This window comes from Takifugu rubripes, chromosome 13, assembly GCF_901000725.2.
Source record: "Takifugu rubripes chromosome 13, fTakRub1.2, whole genome shotgun sequence".
Lineage (NCBI taxonomy): Eukaryota > Metazoa > Chordata > Actinopteri > Tetraodontiformes > Tetraodontidae > Takifugu > Takifugu rubripes.
Window position 1 is genome coordinate 17,443,935 of NC_042297.1, and position 13,750 is coordinate 17,457,684.

At 44.0% G+C, this 13,750-nt stretch overlaps 1 protein-coding gene across 2 annotated transcripts in view; it reads left to right on the forward strand.

Annotated features, from left to right (window-relative positions):
• Nucleotides 1-13,750, forward strand: part of ankrd11 (ankyrin repeat domain 11) — a 69,317-nt gene that overhangs the window by 50,647 nt on the left and 4,920 nt on the right. The window contains exons 5-10 of one of the 2 annotated variants that reach the window (XM_011610133.2): nt 4,633-4,806; nt 5,660-5,860; nt 5,954-6,096; nt 6,192-6,339; nt 6,433-10,876; nt 10,994-13,667. In XM_011610133.2, coding sequence (XP_011608435.2) covers nt 4,633-4,806; nt 5,660-5,860; nt 5,954-6,096; nt 6,192-6,339; nt 6,433-10,876; nt 10,994-13,667 — 7,784 coding nt within the window. The remainder of the gene's footprint in view (nt 1-4,632; nt 4,807-5,659; nt 5,861-5,953; nt 6,097-6,191; nt 6,340-6,432; nt 10,877-10,993; nt 13,668-13,750) is intronic. The other variant, XM_011610134.2, reaches the window with a different exon arrangement.

Sequence of the window (13,750 nt, forward strand, 5' to 3'; positions counted from 1 at the left end):
TAACAATAGCTTGAGAGCTTGGCTAATGAAATCCCGATCTATGATTTACTTAGTCTGCTCTTTGTGGCGATTTCAGCTGAAATAACACACTCTTCACTCCTAGTGATGTTGAAGGTTTTCCCAATCTGCTGAATTCTCTGTATAGGTTTGGGATGTCGGTACTTTTCCAAAGTACAAGTCACCTGCTGTTTGGTTTGTCCATCAAATGCAGCAGACACTCCAAGGAACTTGAGTTAACATACATCAAGCAGTGGTTTACTAAGTGGTTTTAGGTATTATTTACAACATAAACTCCAAATAATATCTGTGTGTGAGTTGTTTGTCCGCTATTCTAAGCATCCATAGTAGAAAAACGGTATCTTGTGGTTAACTCTGCATTGGGCACTCTAGGTTATCCCAGTTGAAGCTAATCGGGTCAAGCCTCTCTTGACCTCTTGTGCCTCCAGTGATGTTCTAGACAGCTGCATTCCTCCTCCTTGGGGTCATTTTCTATCTTGTGAACTTTTTTCATACCAGGATCAAGCTTGATAGCTCCCTTTCCTCCGCTGATCTGGTTTCACATGAGATGTAAAACTAAATAACATCCCATTCTCTCGTGTATACAGGCATTCGAAACTGTAGGTGGTGGGTTATGTGTAATTAGTTTTTCCTATGGTGTTTCTGAAGAGACAATTGTCATTAAAGAATGCATGCAGAAGTGTCCATGCTCAGTAAAATGACATCCCCTCTCTTTGTTGTAGCATGGTTGTGCTCATATCTACTGTGAACCATGCTGAGGAACTCACAAATCTACAGATTACTTTATGACTGGACAGTACTGCAACTACTCTGATGAATGCAGTCATACTGTTGGTGGCATTTGTCTTTTGCAGACAATAATGTTACTGAATGTAATGAGTTGTGTTGGTACCCGAGATAAATATGTCTCTTTCTGCCACGAGACACTTGGTTATTTATGTTTTGGAGCCAACACTACAGTGTAAGAAAACAGTGTTGCGTAACCACCTCTGCTGTTGTTCAAATGGAATACCAGAAGATGTTTTGTTGGCATTACTGCTTCATATTTTCTCCTTAACACTAGAAGAAATTGTTGTTGAATATTTGTTGTCTATGAAACTGCCCATATACTATTTATAGAGGTAACCAGGACCATTCCGAACATGAAAATAATAACAAAAATTAGATTTCCAAGCCCCACAATGTTACCCAGAGATCTTTAGTATTTTAGAATGTGCACTCCATAACTGATTATAGGAAAATGCACTTAACGTAGTAATGCTTAAGTTGGAGAACACGGGTTAGCTCTGTAGTTTAAGGGTATTGCTGGCTCAATACAAAACATTGACAAAACATCCTCTTTACCTACTTCCTGACTCATCGTCATTCACTTCCTGTTTGTGCAGTGTTGTTGGTTCTCATGCAGGCCATTTTGTTGTGATATTCTGTATTCTAACCGGTCAGGCAGGTTGGAGTGGTTCATCTTGTCCTTCGTCTATTAACTACACGGACCAGATATCCTTTGTTACCCAACAATGTCGGCAACTGTCATCTAAATTTAGCTCTATTATTGGCAAACATTTATATGACCTTTATGTTGGGGGGGGGGGGTCAGCGTTTGTTTTATTATTTGATTAATATATCTATTTTAGCCACCTTTTTTATTTGATGCTTTTGTTGTTTTGAGCTTCAGGTTGGGGTGTGAGGTCTTGTTAGCTTGTCTGAACCTGGTCACAACGTTGAGGCACATGAAAGCCCCACAATTATCCCCTATAGTGCTACAAAATAAACACTTGGCATGGAGGCAGGCTGGAACATTGGGGTGTGTGATAGTTGATCCAACCATCTGCATGTTTTTGATTTTTACAAAGATAAATAACTATTTCTTATATACTTTTTAATTGTTAATACTGACTCAGCTCATTTGTGACATCAGTTCTTGACAAATGGTCACTGTCTTCAACTCCTAATTGTTTTCTCTTAATTGCAATATTGACCCAATTTATTTTTCCAAATTGACAAGTCTATTACCATATTTTGCTGAGATGACAGTGGGAGATGGGAAGGCACTACTTTGTCTTTCTGATATGTTAATTTGATGTCTGTTCCAGATTCTTTCATATGTCTATAGCATTTAGATTGTTGAGTTGTGATACGTGTCAGAGATGAGTACGTAACCCCAGACGCAGATCGTAAATCTTGTTTCAGTGACATAGGTCTTCGGTAGCTATCCTCCGTGTCTGTGTGTGTCTGCGTATTAGGTAATAAGAGCTTTCCCAGTTCCCCATCTTGTGAACTAAGCCTGGAAAAGCTAGCGTTGCACTTTCTGTGCTGCTGTTCAAAAACATGTTTGGACTGCTTCTGTGGTCCCTGCTGGAAAAAAAAATTGCACAAGGAATGTGTCTAAATGGCACATGCTGTAGAGAATGTGAGTGTATCAAAGCGGGGTTGGGGTACATTAGCTGTAAGCGTTCACAGATGTTAGTGAGAGTTCATGAGTTCTGCACTTGTGTGAAAAAGATCTTTTCCTGAAAAGTCTTCAGCTCGTAGAAACATGAGCCACACTTCCCTCACCCCGTATTTGCATGGTCGGGTTGTTGAGCAGGAGGAATGAATGACAGAATTCTATTTTGTCGCAGTACTTGGTTATTGCCTACAAGTCATGTACAGCTTTAACTTAAACAAGTGACATCAAAATGCACGATGCTGCTGAAAATAATTGTTGGGTGTGTCTTTGTGGAGCAGCTGCTTTTTTCCACAGCTCTGCGTCTCCAATAAGGCTGGCAGGCGAGCGGACGTGCGTTGACCTTGGCAAGGCCACTTTAAATTGAAATGTAAACCAGTCATTTCATAATAACTGTCGCTGTGCCAAGTCACACCCTCTTTCTTCTCCTTTAAACTTAGACAGATTGGCATGGAGACGCACACACATAAACACAATGCCTGTTGGTCCCTCCTTTTTTCAGAGGCAGCTGGGTAAAACACAAATGTCAGCCCCTACTCCCATAATCCTTAGAGACTCAACTGTGTAGCACAGATGTAGTGGGGTTTTTTTTATCTTTGATGGTAACACAAATCATGATTTATTTTAAGTGAATACTACACGCTCGGATTAACTTTTTATTAAAGCCTTCTAGGTTAAAGACTGAATTAAAACGTATAGCTTGTCACATAGTCCAAATCTGCTTTCCTGATTTTTACTTGTTGCAAGAATATATTTAGACATGTTTTCAAACCTGCTTTAGGTTATTACATTTTAAACATACTCAAGTCCTCTTTCTCATGAGTTGGTGTGTCCTTACACACCTAATGTACGACATCACACAATAGGCTCTTTTCCATTACACAGCATGGACTCGACATGGTATGGACACGTTGGTGTTCCATACACAATGGTACCTCTTCAACTTGGTCGGGGTCTTTGTAACACGGTAGTGGCATGCAAATCATCAGAACTGTCCCTTGTCCCAGTTTACATGCAACAGACAAAATCGGATAACTGACGGTGAGATTTCCTCCGCAACAATAGGTGGCAATATGCGTCTTTTCAGCAAGTTAATACAGCCCCCTTTCGAGTTAACATCACACCACATATTAATCAACTGGAGTCAGGCGACAGACTCGCATGTTGAACAACAGAAAGATGGATAATCTTGCTGCTTTGTTCATCTCATATCTACTGTACGTTACTTACTGTGAGAGTGCACGCTCTCCTGAAATGTTCGTGTTGATTTTGAGAAGCAGACGGGAAGCGCTGAAGTTGTGGAGCATGCGCACGTATGTTGTCTAGATGAACTCCCATTAAAGCTTATACGTGTCGGGGCGTATCGATTACCCCTCGCATTATGTCCATGTCTTATTTGAATAGGGAGAGTGCCAATATCAGCCAGACTAATGCGCTTGTATGCCCTTCACTTGTCCAGTTACATTGGGATGAGGCAATGATTCATTTATTGGAGTGTCATGTAACCTCTGTCCATTTCCAACAACTTTGTTGCCGAGTTTAGGCAACTGTCCCCCCTGTTGCTTGCCGGCCGGTGCACCAACTAGCATCCATTTGCTTAAATGTTTTTCAGCCCTTCCTATTGAAAAATCTTACAACCCTTTCAGTTAATCCCAATTTCCTTCCTTGATTGTCCAGCAATCATCTTTGGTGTTTTTAGCTTTTCTTGAAATGGCGTTTATGTGCCGTCTGGTTCCTCTGATCAGCCATCGAAGACCTCCAAGCAAACCCCATAGCATGTAGCTTCATCTTCTCTCATCTGTCACACAGTTTAAAAATGTCTGTAACTCCATGTTGGACCAGAGTGTTGCCTTGCTTGTAGTTGTTAATATTTATTTTGTTAAATATAGAAACACAAAACATTGCTGTTGTAAGTTTCTTAAAATGGCAGGTGTAAGTATTCTGCGATACTCTTGTGACTCATCAGTGATGTCATTCCCTGGCCAATCATCATCGCACCTGATTTGCAAGCTTGGAATCCCGGCCGATTAGGTAGTGAATAAGGGTACTTACTCAGCCCTGGTGCACCTTGTTGAAAAGCTTCCAAACGGTACAGTGTTGAGTTTTTTCTGCATAGGTACTAGTAGAAATGCAGCAAATGATTAACATTGCATCTCTCCCTGGACTTTCAGAGAAACCAGGTCCAGAGCGGAAGCGCATTAAAAAGGAGCCCGCCAACACCCGGAAGATGGGCTTGCCATTTGGAATGGGGATGCCAGGGATCCGGGCTGGGTACCCCCTCTCGGAGCGGCAGCAGGTGGCCTTGCTCATGCAAATGACAGCTGAAGAGTCCATCAACAGTCCAGGTGCGTGCTTATCATGGAGGCCACGTCCTCTTTGAATGGATGCTGGACAAGGAACGAGCAATGGGAGGAAGCTTAATATGTAGAGAGTGTTTGTGTTTGTTGGTCAGCACTATAGTTGGCGTAAAGAGAGCGAATCTGTGGCGTGAGGATAGTTGTCATAATTTTAGGCTTCGGAAGGTTGGCACTGCACGTGTCTATGTTTTTGTTTGGCCTTATCCAGTTAGAATCATCTGTTAGTGCTAAATCTGCGTGCTTAACCAGATCATTGTTGCTAAATGATTTTCTTATTTTATTTTGATTGTTTTTTTTTTCCTTATTTCATGTAAATTAAGACTGGTGCAACATCTGAACCTTAGAAAATATTCTGATCTATTTAATTACATGACTTGATTATCATCTGTCTACCCACAAAATGCACCATATACCACCATATATTATGCATCTAATATAGCACCGATGTTAGAAAATCCCCCCTTTTTTCTCTCCTACTGACATTTCAGAATTAAATGGAATTAGGTGCCATACTCCAATGCATAGCCAGTTTTATTTACATATTAATTCAGTTGTGTCATGCCTGAAGGCATAGACATAGATTAAGTGTGCAAATTTCAAATATAATTTGGGACAATAGCTGGGCAAACCCAATAATGTAAATTTGATTATGGCTTGGGTTTAATCTTGTAAATTTGATGAAATGAGCTCAAGTGAACTAGGCCTAATTTTGATTGCTGGAGTTAGATTGCCCCCTTCTGGCTGTAGGTTCTTTTGCGTAAATAGGACATAGAACTGTGTAGGTGGAAAAATGTATTCTTAAAAATACTGCTGAAGTGAAATGGTCATCACGTACCTACAGATACAACACCAAAGCATCAGTCACAATCCAGTCTGGGACAGAAGGGAACACCAAACTCTGCATCTAAAACCAAAGACAAAGTGAATAAACGTAATGAAAGAGGAGAGACAAGGCTGCACAGAGCAGCAATCCGTGGAGAGGTCCGTCGCATCAAGGAGCTCATCAGTGAAGGCGCTGATGTGAATGTAAAAGACTTTGCAGGTGAGAGACATTCTGCCTTTTAATTTGTCAATGAATTATCGAGTACTATATGCATGAATATTTCAGCACTCACGTGCTTACTTTAATGTTCAGGATGGACTGCGTTGCATGAAGCCTGCAACAGGGGGTATTATGATGTGGCGAAACAGCTGCTGGCAGCCGGAGCAGAGGTCAACACCAAGGGTCTGGATGATGACACCCCTCTGCATGATGCGTCTAATAATGGACATTTCAAGGTTGGAAACAGCTTGTCATCTTTCACAATATAGGTCTAAATTTTTCATTATTGCTAAAGTCCCGTTAAAAAAATGGTGTGTGTTATTTGTGTCAGGTTGTGAAGTTACTTTTGCGGTATGGGGGAGACCCGCGCCAAAGCAACAGAAGAGGCGAAACACCACTGATGGTTGCCAACTCTCCAACTATGTTAAATCTGTTGCTGGGGAAAGGCACTTACACTTCAAGTGAAGAAAGTTCATCAGGTGTGCATGATCAGATTTTAGTGAATGATCTAAATTGGATTTTACTTATTAAGTTCAATTTGGTCATCATTGGTTTTCTTTTTACTTCCTTAGAATCTTCAGAGGAGGAAGATGCCCCTTCATTTGCACCCTCAAGTTCTGTTGATGGCAACAACACAGACTCTGAGTTTGAGAAAGGCTTGAAGACAAAAGGGAAAGCGGTCGACCCTCCCAAGTCTGCTGTCACGCCAGTCAAAGATGAATACGAGTTTGATGAGGACGATGAGGAGGAACGCGTCCCTCCTGTGGACGATAAACACCTGTTGAAAAAAGATTTCCGTAAGGATTCTATCAGCAAGGCAAACAGCTTCATTTCCATACCCAAAAGGGAGGTCAAAACCTATTCCAAAAGCAACTCAATCACACCAAAGAAAACTGTCAGGCGGATAATCTCTGACAGCAACAGTTCAGATGAGGATGATAGGACGTTGTGTTTCACACCAGCGCCTACGCCGCGGCAACAAGCCCAACAAATGAATACAAAGATTAGAGACTCTGGCAGCATGAGCTCAAAACAACAAAAAGACAAGAATAAAATTAAAAAGAAGCGGAAGAAGGAGAGCAAAAACAATGTCAGTAAAGAGGTCAGGTTTGGCAAAGTCAATGACAAATTCTGTACATCTGACTCTGATTGTGGGGACATGGAGAGCGAAGATGACAAGGGCTTAAATAGCATAAAGGACTCTTCTGCAACGAGCATAAAAGAATCACCTGGCTTTAACGCATCCTCCTCTTCCCATGGAAACTTGAACTCTCAGAAACAAATTCCATCCTTAGCAGAACAGCACCCAAAGCAGTGGAAGACAGATGGCTGGAAGACTGTGTCATCTCCTACGTGGTCAGATGTCAGTTCTCTCTCAGATTCAGTCAGAACAAGACTATCCAGCGAGTCCGACTATTCGTCAGCTGATTCCAGCATAGAGTCAATAAAACAAGTCAAAAGAAAAGCGCAGGAAAACAAAAAGAAAAACAATGTGCACAGTAACACAATAGACAAGAAAAATTCTGAGCTTTACAAGAATTCCATTACAGATAGTTCAGTCTCCAAAACCGATATGGATGGCAAAGTGCTGAAAAAGCATAAAGTGAAACACAAGCACAAAAACAAGGAAAAGGACAAAGCTCCTAGCCTTGTCCTTAACCAAGACATGAATGAAAAGTTTGTCAAGAGCTACTCCTTCGACTTTGACGATTCAAGGCAGAAATCCCTAATTGTTGAGTCGGAGTCACCAGCTGAGAGTAAAGTCAAACTAACCAAGCATGATAAAGACCATTCAAAAAAGGAGGATAGACTTTTAAAAAGTAAGTCTGACGATAAGGATTGGACATCCGGTAAAGACCTGCACCGAACAGCAAAAGAGGAGAAAGTCAAGAAAACTAAGGACGCCACCAAGGACAAGACAAACAAGGAAGAGAGGGAGAAGCCGGCAAAATTGGACAAGGACAGAAATGTCAAAGACAAGGAGAAACCCAAGGAAGACAAACAAAAGGCTCACAAAGAGGATAAAAAGAAGAAATCTAAAGAAAAATCATCCTCTAAGGCTGACAGGAAAAGTGAGCAGAAAGAGGAGAAGCATTTAAAGGTGGACAAGGAGAAAAATGCAAAAGAAGAGAAAGGCAAAAAAGATAAAGCACAGAAAGAGGAGTCAGAGTATGAAAGCTATGACAACAACCGCTTTCTCAACATGGAGGACACAAAACTCAGTGCCTCAGATGACCATCATGACAGATGGGGTTCAGAGATGTCATCCGACTCCTCCCTTTATGGAGACGACAGCTGGGACACTCCTGTCAAAGAGTACAAGGAATACAAAGCCAACAACTCTGTGAAACTTATAGTTGAGACCGTTAAAGAAGAGACGAGGAGAAAAGACAACAAAGGCAAGGACAAAAAATCTGATCACAACGAGAAGAGATCAGAAAAAGAAGCCTCCTTTAAGAAAAAAGACTTTTCAGAAAAGACTAATGAAAAGAAGAAGGACTGGTCAGACAAACAAAAAGTTAACTCCAGTCACACTGTAGAAAAAGAAAAGAAGCGAAAAGAGCCAACTGAATTGGTCAAAGACAAAAAAGACAAGGACTCTCAGGACAGCAGTCGAGACCGTAAAGACACGTATGAGTTTGTGAAGGACAGAAAAGATGGAAAGCTGAAACAAGAATCCATAAGGGATGAATATAGCAATGATGCTTTCTTCAAAGACATAGATGCTGTCAGTAAAACAGGTGACATCAGAGAAAGAAACCACTCTGGAAAAGAAAAGGAAAAGAAGACAGATGGAGTGGAAAAGCGGGAGAAATTAAAAACTGACAAGCACAAAGGGAAAACAAAAGAAAGAGGAGTGGATCTGGAGAAAGATAAGGGTGAGAAAAGCTCCACAGAAAAAACTGTCAAGGACAAGGATGCAGACAGGGGAACCAAAGACAAGAAGGAAGGAGCCAAAGACAAACATAAAGAGTCTCACGGCAAAGAAAAAGATCGCAAAATGTCATCTGAACAGGCCAAGGACAAAAAAGACAAGGCCTCCCAAGACAAACACGCTGAGAGGGACAAAGACTTCATGGAGGTAAAGAAGGAGGAAAGAAAACCTGAAAAAATCAGAGAGAAGACCTGGTACAAGATAGCCGACATATTTACTGATGAGAGCGACGATGAGGAGGACAGCTACAGTGGTGCTGTGTCATTGTCCGACTCTGTCAGGAAGGACTCGACGCCTGATCAAGATGAGCTGGATCACTTCCATTCAGACAAAATTAGAAAATCCTCCTCAGACGTTAAACATAACATGGAAAAGGCAAAAGAAAAAGAACACAAAGACAAGAAGAAAGAAAAGGCTTCATTTGACACAGGAAAGGAGAGGAAGAGTTCTGTGGAAAAACACAACAAGGACAAAAAAGATTCCGTTGATGCGAAACACAAGGACAGAAAAGACCGAATGTCACTGGACTCAACCCAAGAGAAGAAAAATAAGCAGCGGTTCTTGGACAAAAGGGATGCCAGCGAGGAAAAGACAAAGAGCAAATATAAGGACAAAGCTGACCATTCTAAAGAGAGAAAACCATCAAAGGGGAGCGGAGAAAATGAAAAGTCCCTCTTGGAAAAATTGGAGGAGGAAGCTATGAATGATTACAAAGATGACTCCAATGATAAGAACAGTGAAATTTCTTCAGACAGTTTCACTGATCGGGGTCACGATCCAGTCCTCGCAACCTACTATGAGTCCATCGGCCTGACTGATGTTTCTGAGGAGAGGCGGGATTCCTTGTCCATTTCTACTCCACAGGACAAGTTCAGAGAAAAGGAGAGGCATCGGCATTCCTCCTCCTCTTCATCAAAGAAAAGCCACGACAAGGAAAAAGAAAAGGGTAAAAAGGACAAAGGAGACAAACGCGACAAGACGGAGGAGATCAGAGAGTCCTACAGCCGCAGAGAGAGTCTACCTTTTGAGAAAGAGGCTATGCCTCTAGAGGCAGACCCTTACACATTCCCATATGGAGGTAAGGGTGACGGAGAAGATGACTTTGACAAAACCTTGGAATTTGAGAAAGAGATGTCTAAAAAGGATAAAGACAAAGCAACCGGTGTCATCAGTGACAGAAGTAAAGACAAAAAGAAGAAAGAGAAACATAAGGAAAAAATTAAGGAGGAGAAAAATAAGTACATGGATGGTTTTGGGTCATTCAAACACTCTAAAGAGGACACAAAGTCAGGGCTGAAAGACAGCCCGCAAGTCACCGTCATTAAAGACAGGTCTAAAGAAGACAGTCCAAAAGTTGATTTGAAGAAGGACAGAAACCGTGATACTTTGGATAAGGACAATAGAATGGACCACAGTAAATCCAAGGCTAAGGATGAAAATGAAAAACTCTCTCAGTCGAAGGACACCGTGCGAAAAGATAATCGTCCACGGGAAAAACTGCTGGTGGATGATGATTACGGTATTTATCAAATGACCAGTTTTGGTCAGATGTTGAGTTCAAAAGACCAGGTGATTGAAGAACGTCTTAAGAAACACAAAGAAAGGATGAAGCAGATGGAGAAACTGCGACCCAAGTCAGGTGATCCTAAGCTAAAGGACAAAGCAAAGTCCACAGAAGAAGTCCGTAAAAACAAAAGCGAGTTGTCAAAGAAGTCCAACAGCCTAGAGTCTGGTCTTAAAGAGAAGAAGCTGAAAGATGTCGGTCTTCCAGCCCAAATGATGTCTCCTGCCAGGAAGTTCCAGCCCACTGATAACCAGAATTCAAAGGACTGGCTAACTGGACATCAGATGAAGGAGAACCTTCCAGCCTCTCCTAGACCAGATCAGAACAGACCGACTGGTGTCCCCACACCAACATCTGTCATCTCCTGCCCAAGCTTCGAGGAGGTCATGCAGACTCCACGAACACCATCTTGCAGTGCGGAAGATTACCCTGACATTATGTTGGATGGGCTGGACTGCCAGAGCTCATCGGCGATGACTATGTCAATGAACGCCTGCTCCCCTTCGTTCTTTGAAAGGTAATGGAATTGTATAATAACGATGTTACATTAGGAGTATGCAGGACTGCTAATATCCAGCGTCCGTCGTCCGTAGTCTGTTGACATTGTTCCTAATGTCGTCCTGTTTCTACCCAGCAGGTATTCCAGCTCCCAGAGTTTCCCGGAGGGAACCTGCCCTACTCCTGCAAAAAATCTTCAGCTGCCCCTCGTCAGCCGCTCTGCGTCGTCCGATGTCCGCAGACCTCTGGAGGAGGAATTCAAGACCGAGGCTGAGAAGTTTCTTCGACGGCAGAGTGACCCGGCAACCGATTTCAATCCATCACCTTCCTCACAAGCTCTTGAAGATAAACCAGCAGCTGTAGATAGACTTGAGTGCATGTCACCTCCGTATTTCTCTCCAATGAGGCTGTTGTCCCCTCGACGGGAACCAACTCATCCCACACAAGATGTGACATCACACACGCTTCCGAGTAGCGACACCAACGAACACATTCTTGAAAGTGTGTACAACTGTTATTTGCCCAAACCCACTACCCCGGTTCACCGGCCAGACCCTCAGGAGCCCTGCTTTGACATAGCGGCACCACCGACGCCAGCTCCTGCGGCTTTGCCTCCCCTGGACATCGACGACATCTCTGAGCCTCACCACAGTGAGCCTAACCTGGTCCTCTCTGACCTCCCCTCTGTAACAGAGGAGCAGGAAGAGGAGGACGAGGAAGATGAAGAGGATGAGGAAGAAGAACCGGAAATGGGTGACATGGAGGAGCGACATGATGGAAATCACTGTCCGTTGGAGGAAGCAGAGCAAACTAGAGAGCAGTGTTCTTTCTCCCCTCAAGTTGAAGACAGCCCGAGGAAGAGTTGGCCAGTCGAGTCTCCGGATCGGCAAGATGCAGACGTCCACCATCTCTCGCCGACTCACACGGTGTCCAACCATGGAGAGAACTGCTTTGACCACACCATGAGTTGGAACACCGATATGGACCTGAAATCTCCTCACAGGACATATGGGGAGATAGAAGCAGCTGTCTCTAAAATAACCAGTCCTTATTCCCATTCAGACGCGGACATGCAGCACTTATCAGGACACCCTTCTGTCACTCCCCCTTATGCCACCTGGAATAGGTGGCATAAAGAAGAGCCGGTGGATTTTGATGAACAAAAGGAAGCTGTGGCTGACATCCCCTCTCCAGAGAGGCCTGACACGGCCCTGGATGGGGAGTCCAACTACTTAAACACTTCAGCATCCTCCAATCGGCTGGAATCTTTCTTCCAGGAATGTAACAAGTCTAACATTGATGATGGCCACCAGATGGACACTGAGCCGGCCTGTGTGGAACCAGATAGCAGACAGACCGTGCATGGCTTCAGTGCCGCCGCTGATGGCCCAATGAATCCATCTGTGGGCGCCGAACCGGTGGTTCCCTGGGCGGACCCGTTTTCAGCGGAACCAGACGAGCAGGATGACCTGGGGCCATTCTCCTTGCCCGACCTACCGCTCCCAGATACGTCGGAGGAGTCGGATGCTCGAGACGCGGAACTAGCTGACCACGACAAGATCGTTCACATTCGACATACCATCACCGACAGAAATGATCACGATGTGGTTGAGTTGGATTTGCCAAGCCTGAATAAAACCTGCCCTGGTGGAAATCTAGGTTTAGGGGAACCAATTGGACACGATTTGGTCGTACCGTCGCCACATGCGTCTTTCCCACAACATCTGGACACAGAGTCTCAGACTATAACACTCAACAGCTCTGTGTCCCACTCACAACAGCAGGGCGGCATGTCCGATAGAAAAGGCTCTTATGGCGAGCCCGAGGAGCCTGATCCCAGCATGTTGTATTCATCCCTGAAAGCAGATCCCAGTCAGCAACATCACATACAGATTCATCCAGTCACTGACTCAATGCAGTTACCCATTGCTTCCCTGCCTGTTGCCAACCCCGAGGTAAGACAGGAGGAGTCGTCTGAACCTGTGACAGAACCTGTGTCATCCAACCACCTTTCTCAGCTGCCAGTGGCAGCCCCGCTTCCCAGTCCCACAGAGCTACCAGACACTCAGGAGAGTACATCCAAGCTAACGCCAGTAAACCACACCACTGCATCTACCACTGTAGATATCCCCAAAAAGGTGGATGAAATCCCTCAACGGATGACCCGCAATCGCGCCAAGAACAATCTGTCTGCTGCTGCTGTCGCCTCTTCTACCTCCAGCATAACAACCTCCTCAGCCACTGTCACTTCTGCAATGAGCAGTCCAGCAGTGAGCAGTAACCCAGTTCCTACCAGAACCCCAACACCCACCTCAACCTCATCTACCCTGAAGAAAGACAAAGAGTCCGTGCTCGGTGTCTCTACTGCGTCTCCAGCTGCGTCTGTGCACAACGCTGTGGCGAGTACTGTCCCAGTGGTTCTGGGAAAGACGACGAAAGGTCGTCCACTGTCCATCGAAGATGAAGATTCTCAAACGCAGCACCCGCGGAAGAGGAAGTTCCCCCGTTCTGCCGGCCAGCAGGTCCAAGTCCAGTTGGTAAACACAGCCATGCAACAGACCAGGGAAATGATTCAGCAGACGTTGGCTGTGGTGGTCAATGCCATCAAGCTGGATGATATCGAGCCCTACCACAGTGACCGCTCCAACCCTTACTTCGAGTACCTGCAGATCAGGAAGAAGATTGAGGAGAAAAGGAAGATTCTGTGCTACATCACCCCTCAAGCTCCACAGTGTTATGCTGAATATGTGACCTACACTGGCTCCTACCTCCTGGATGGCAAACCTCTTAGCAAACTCCACATACCCGTTGTAAGTAATGGAAAGGTTTTCCTTTAGTGAACAATCATTTTTAGACATTCTTCTGTTGAGGTTTTGTTTTTGGGTGTCCCAAT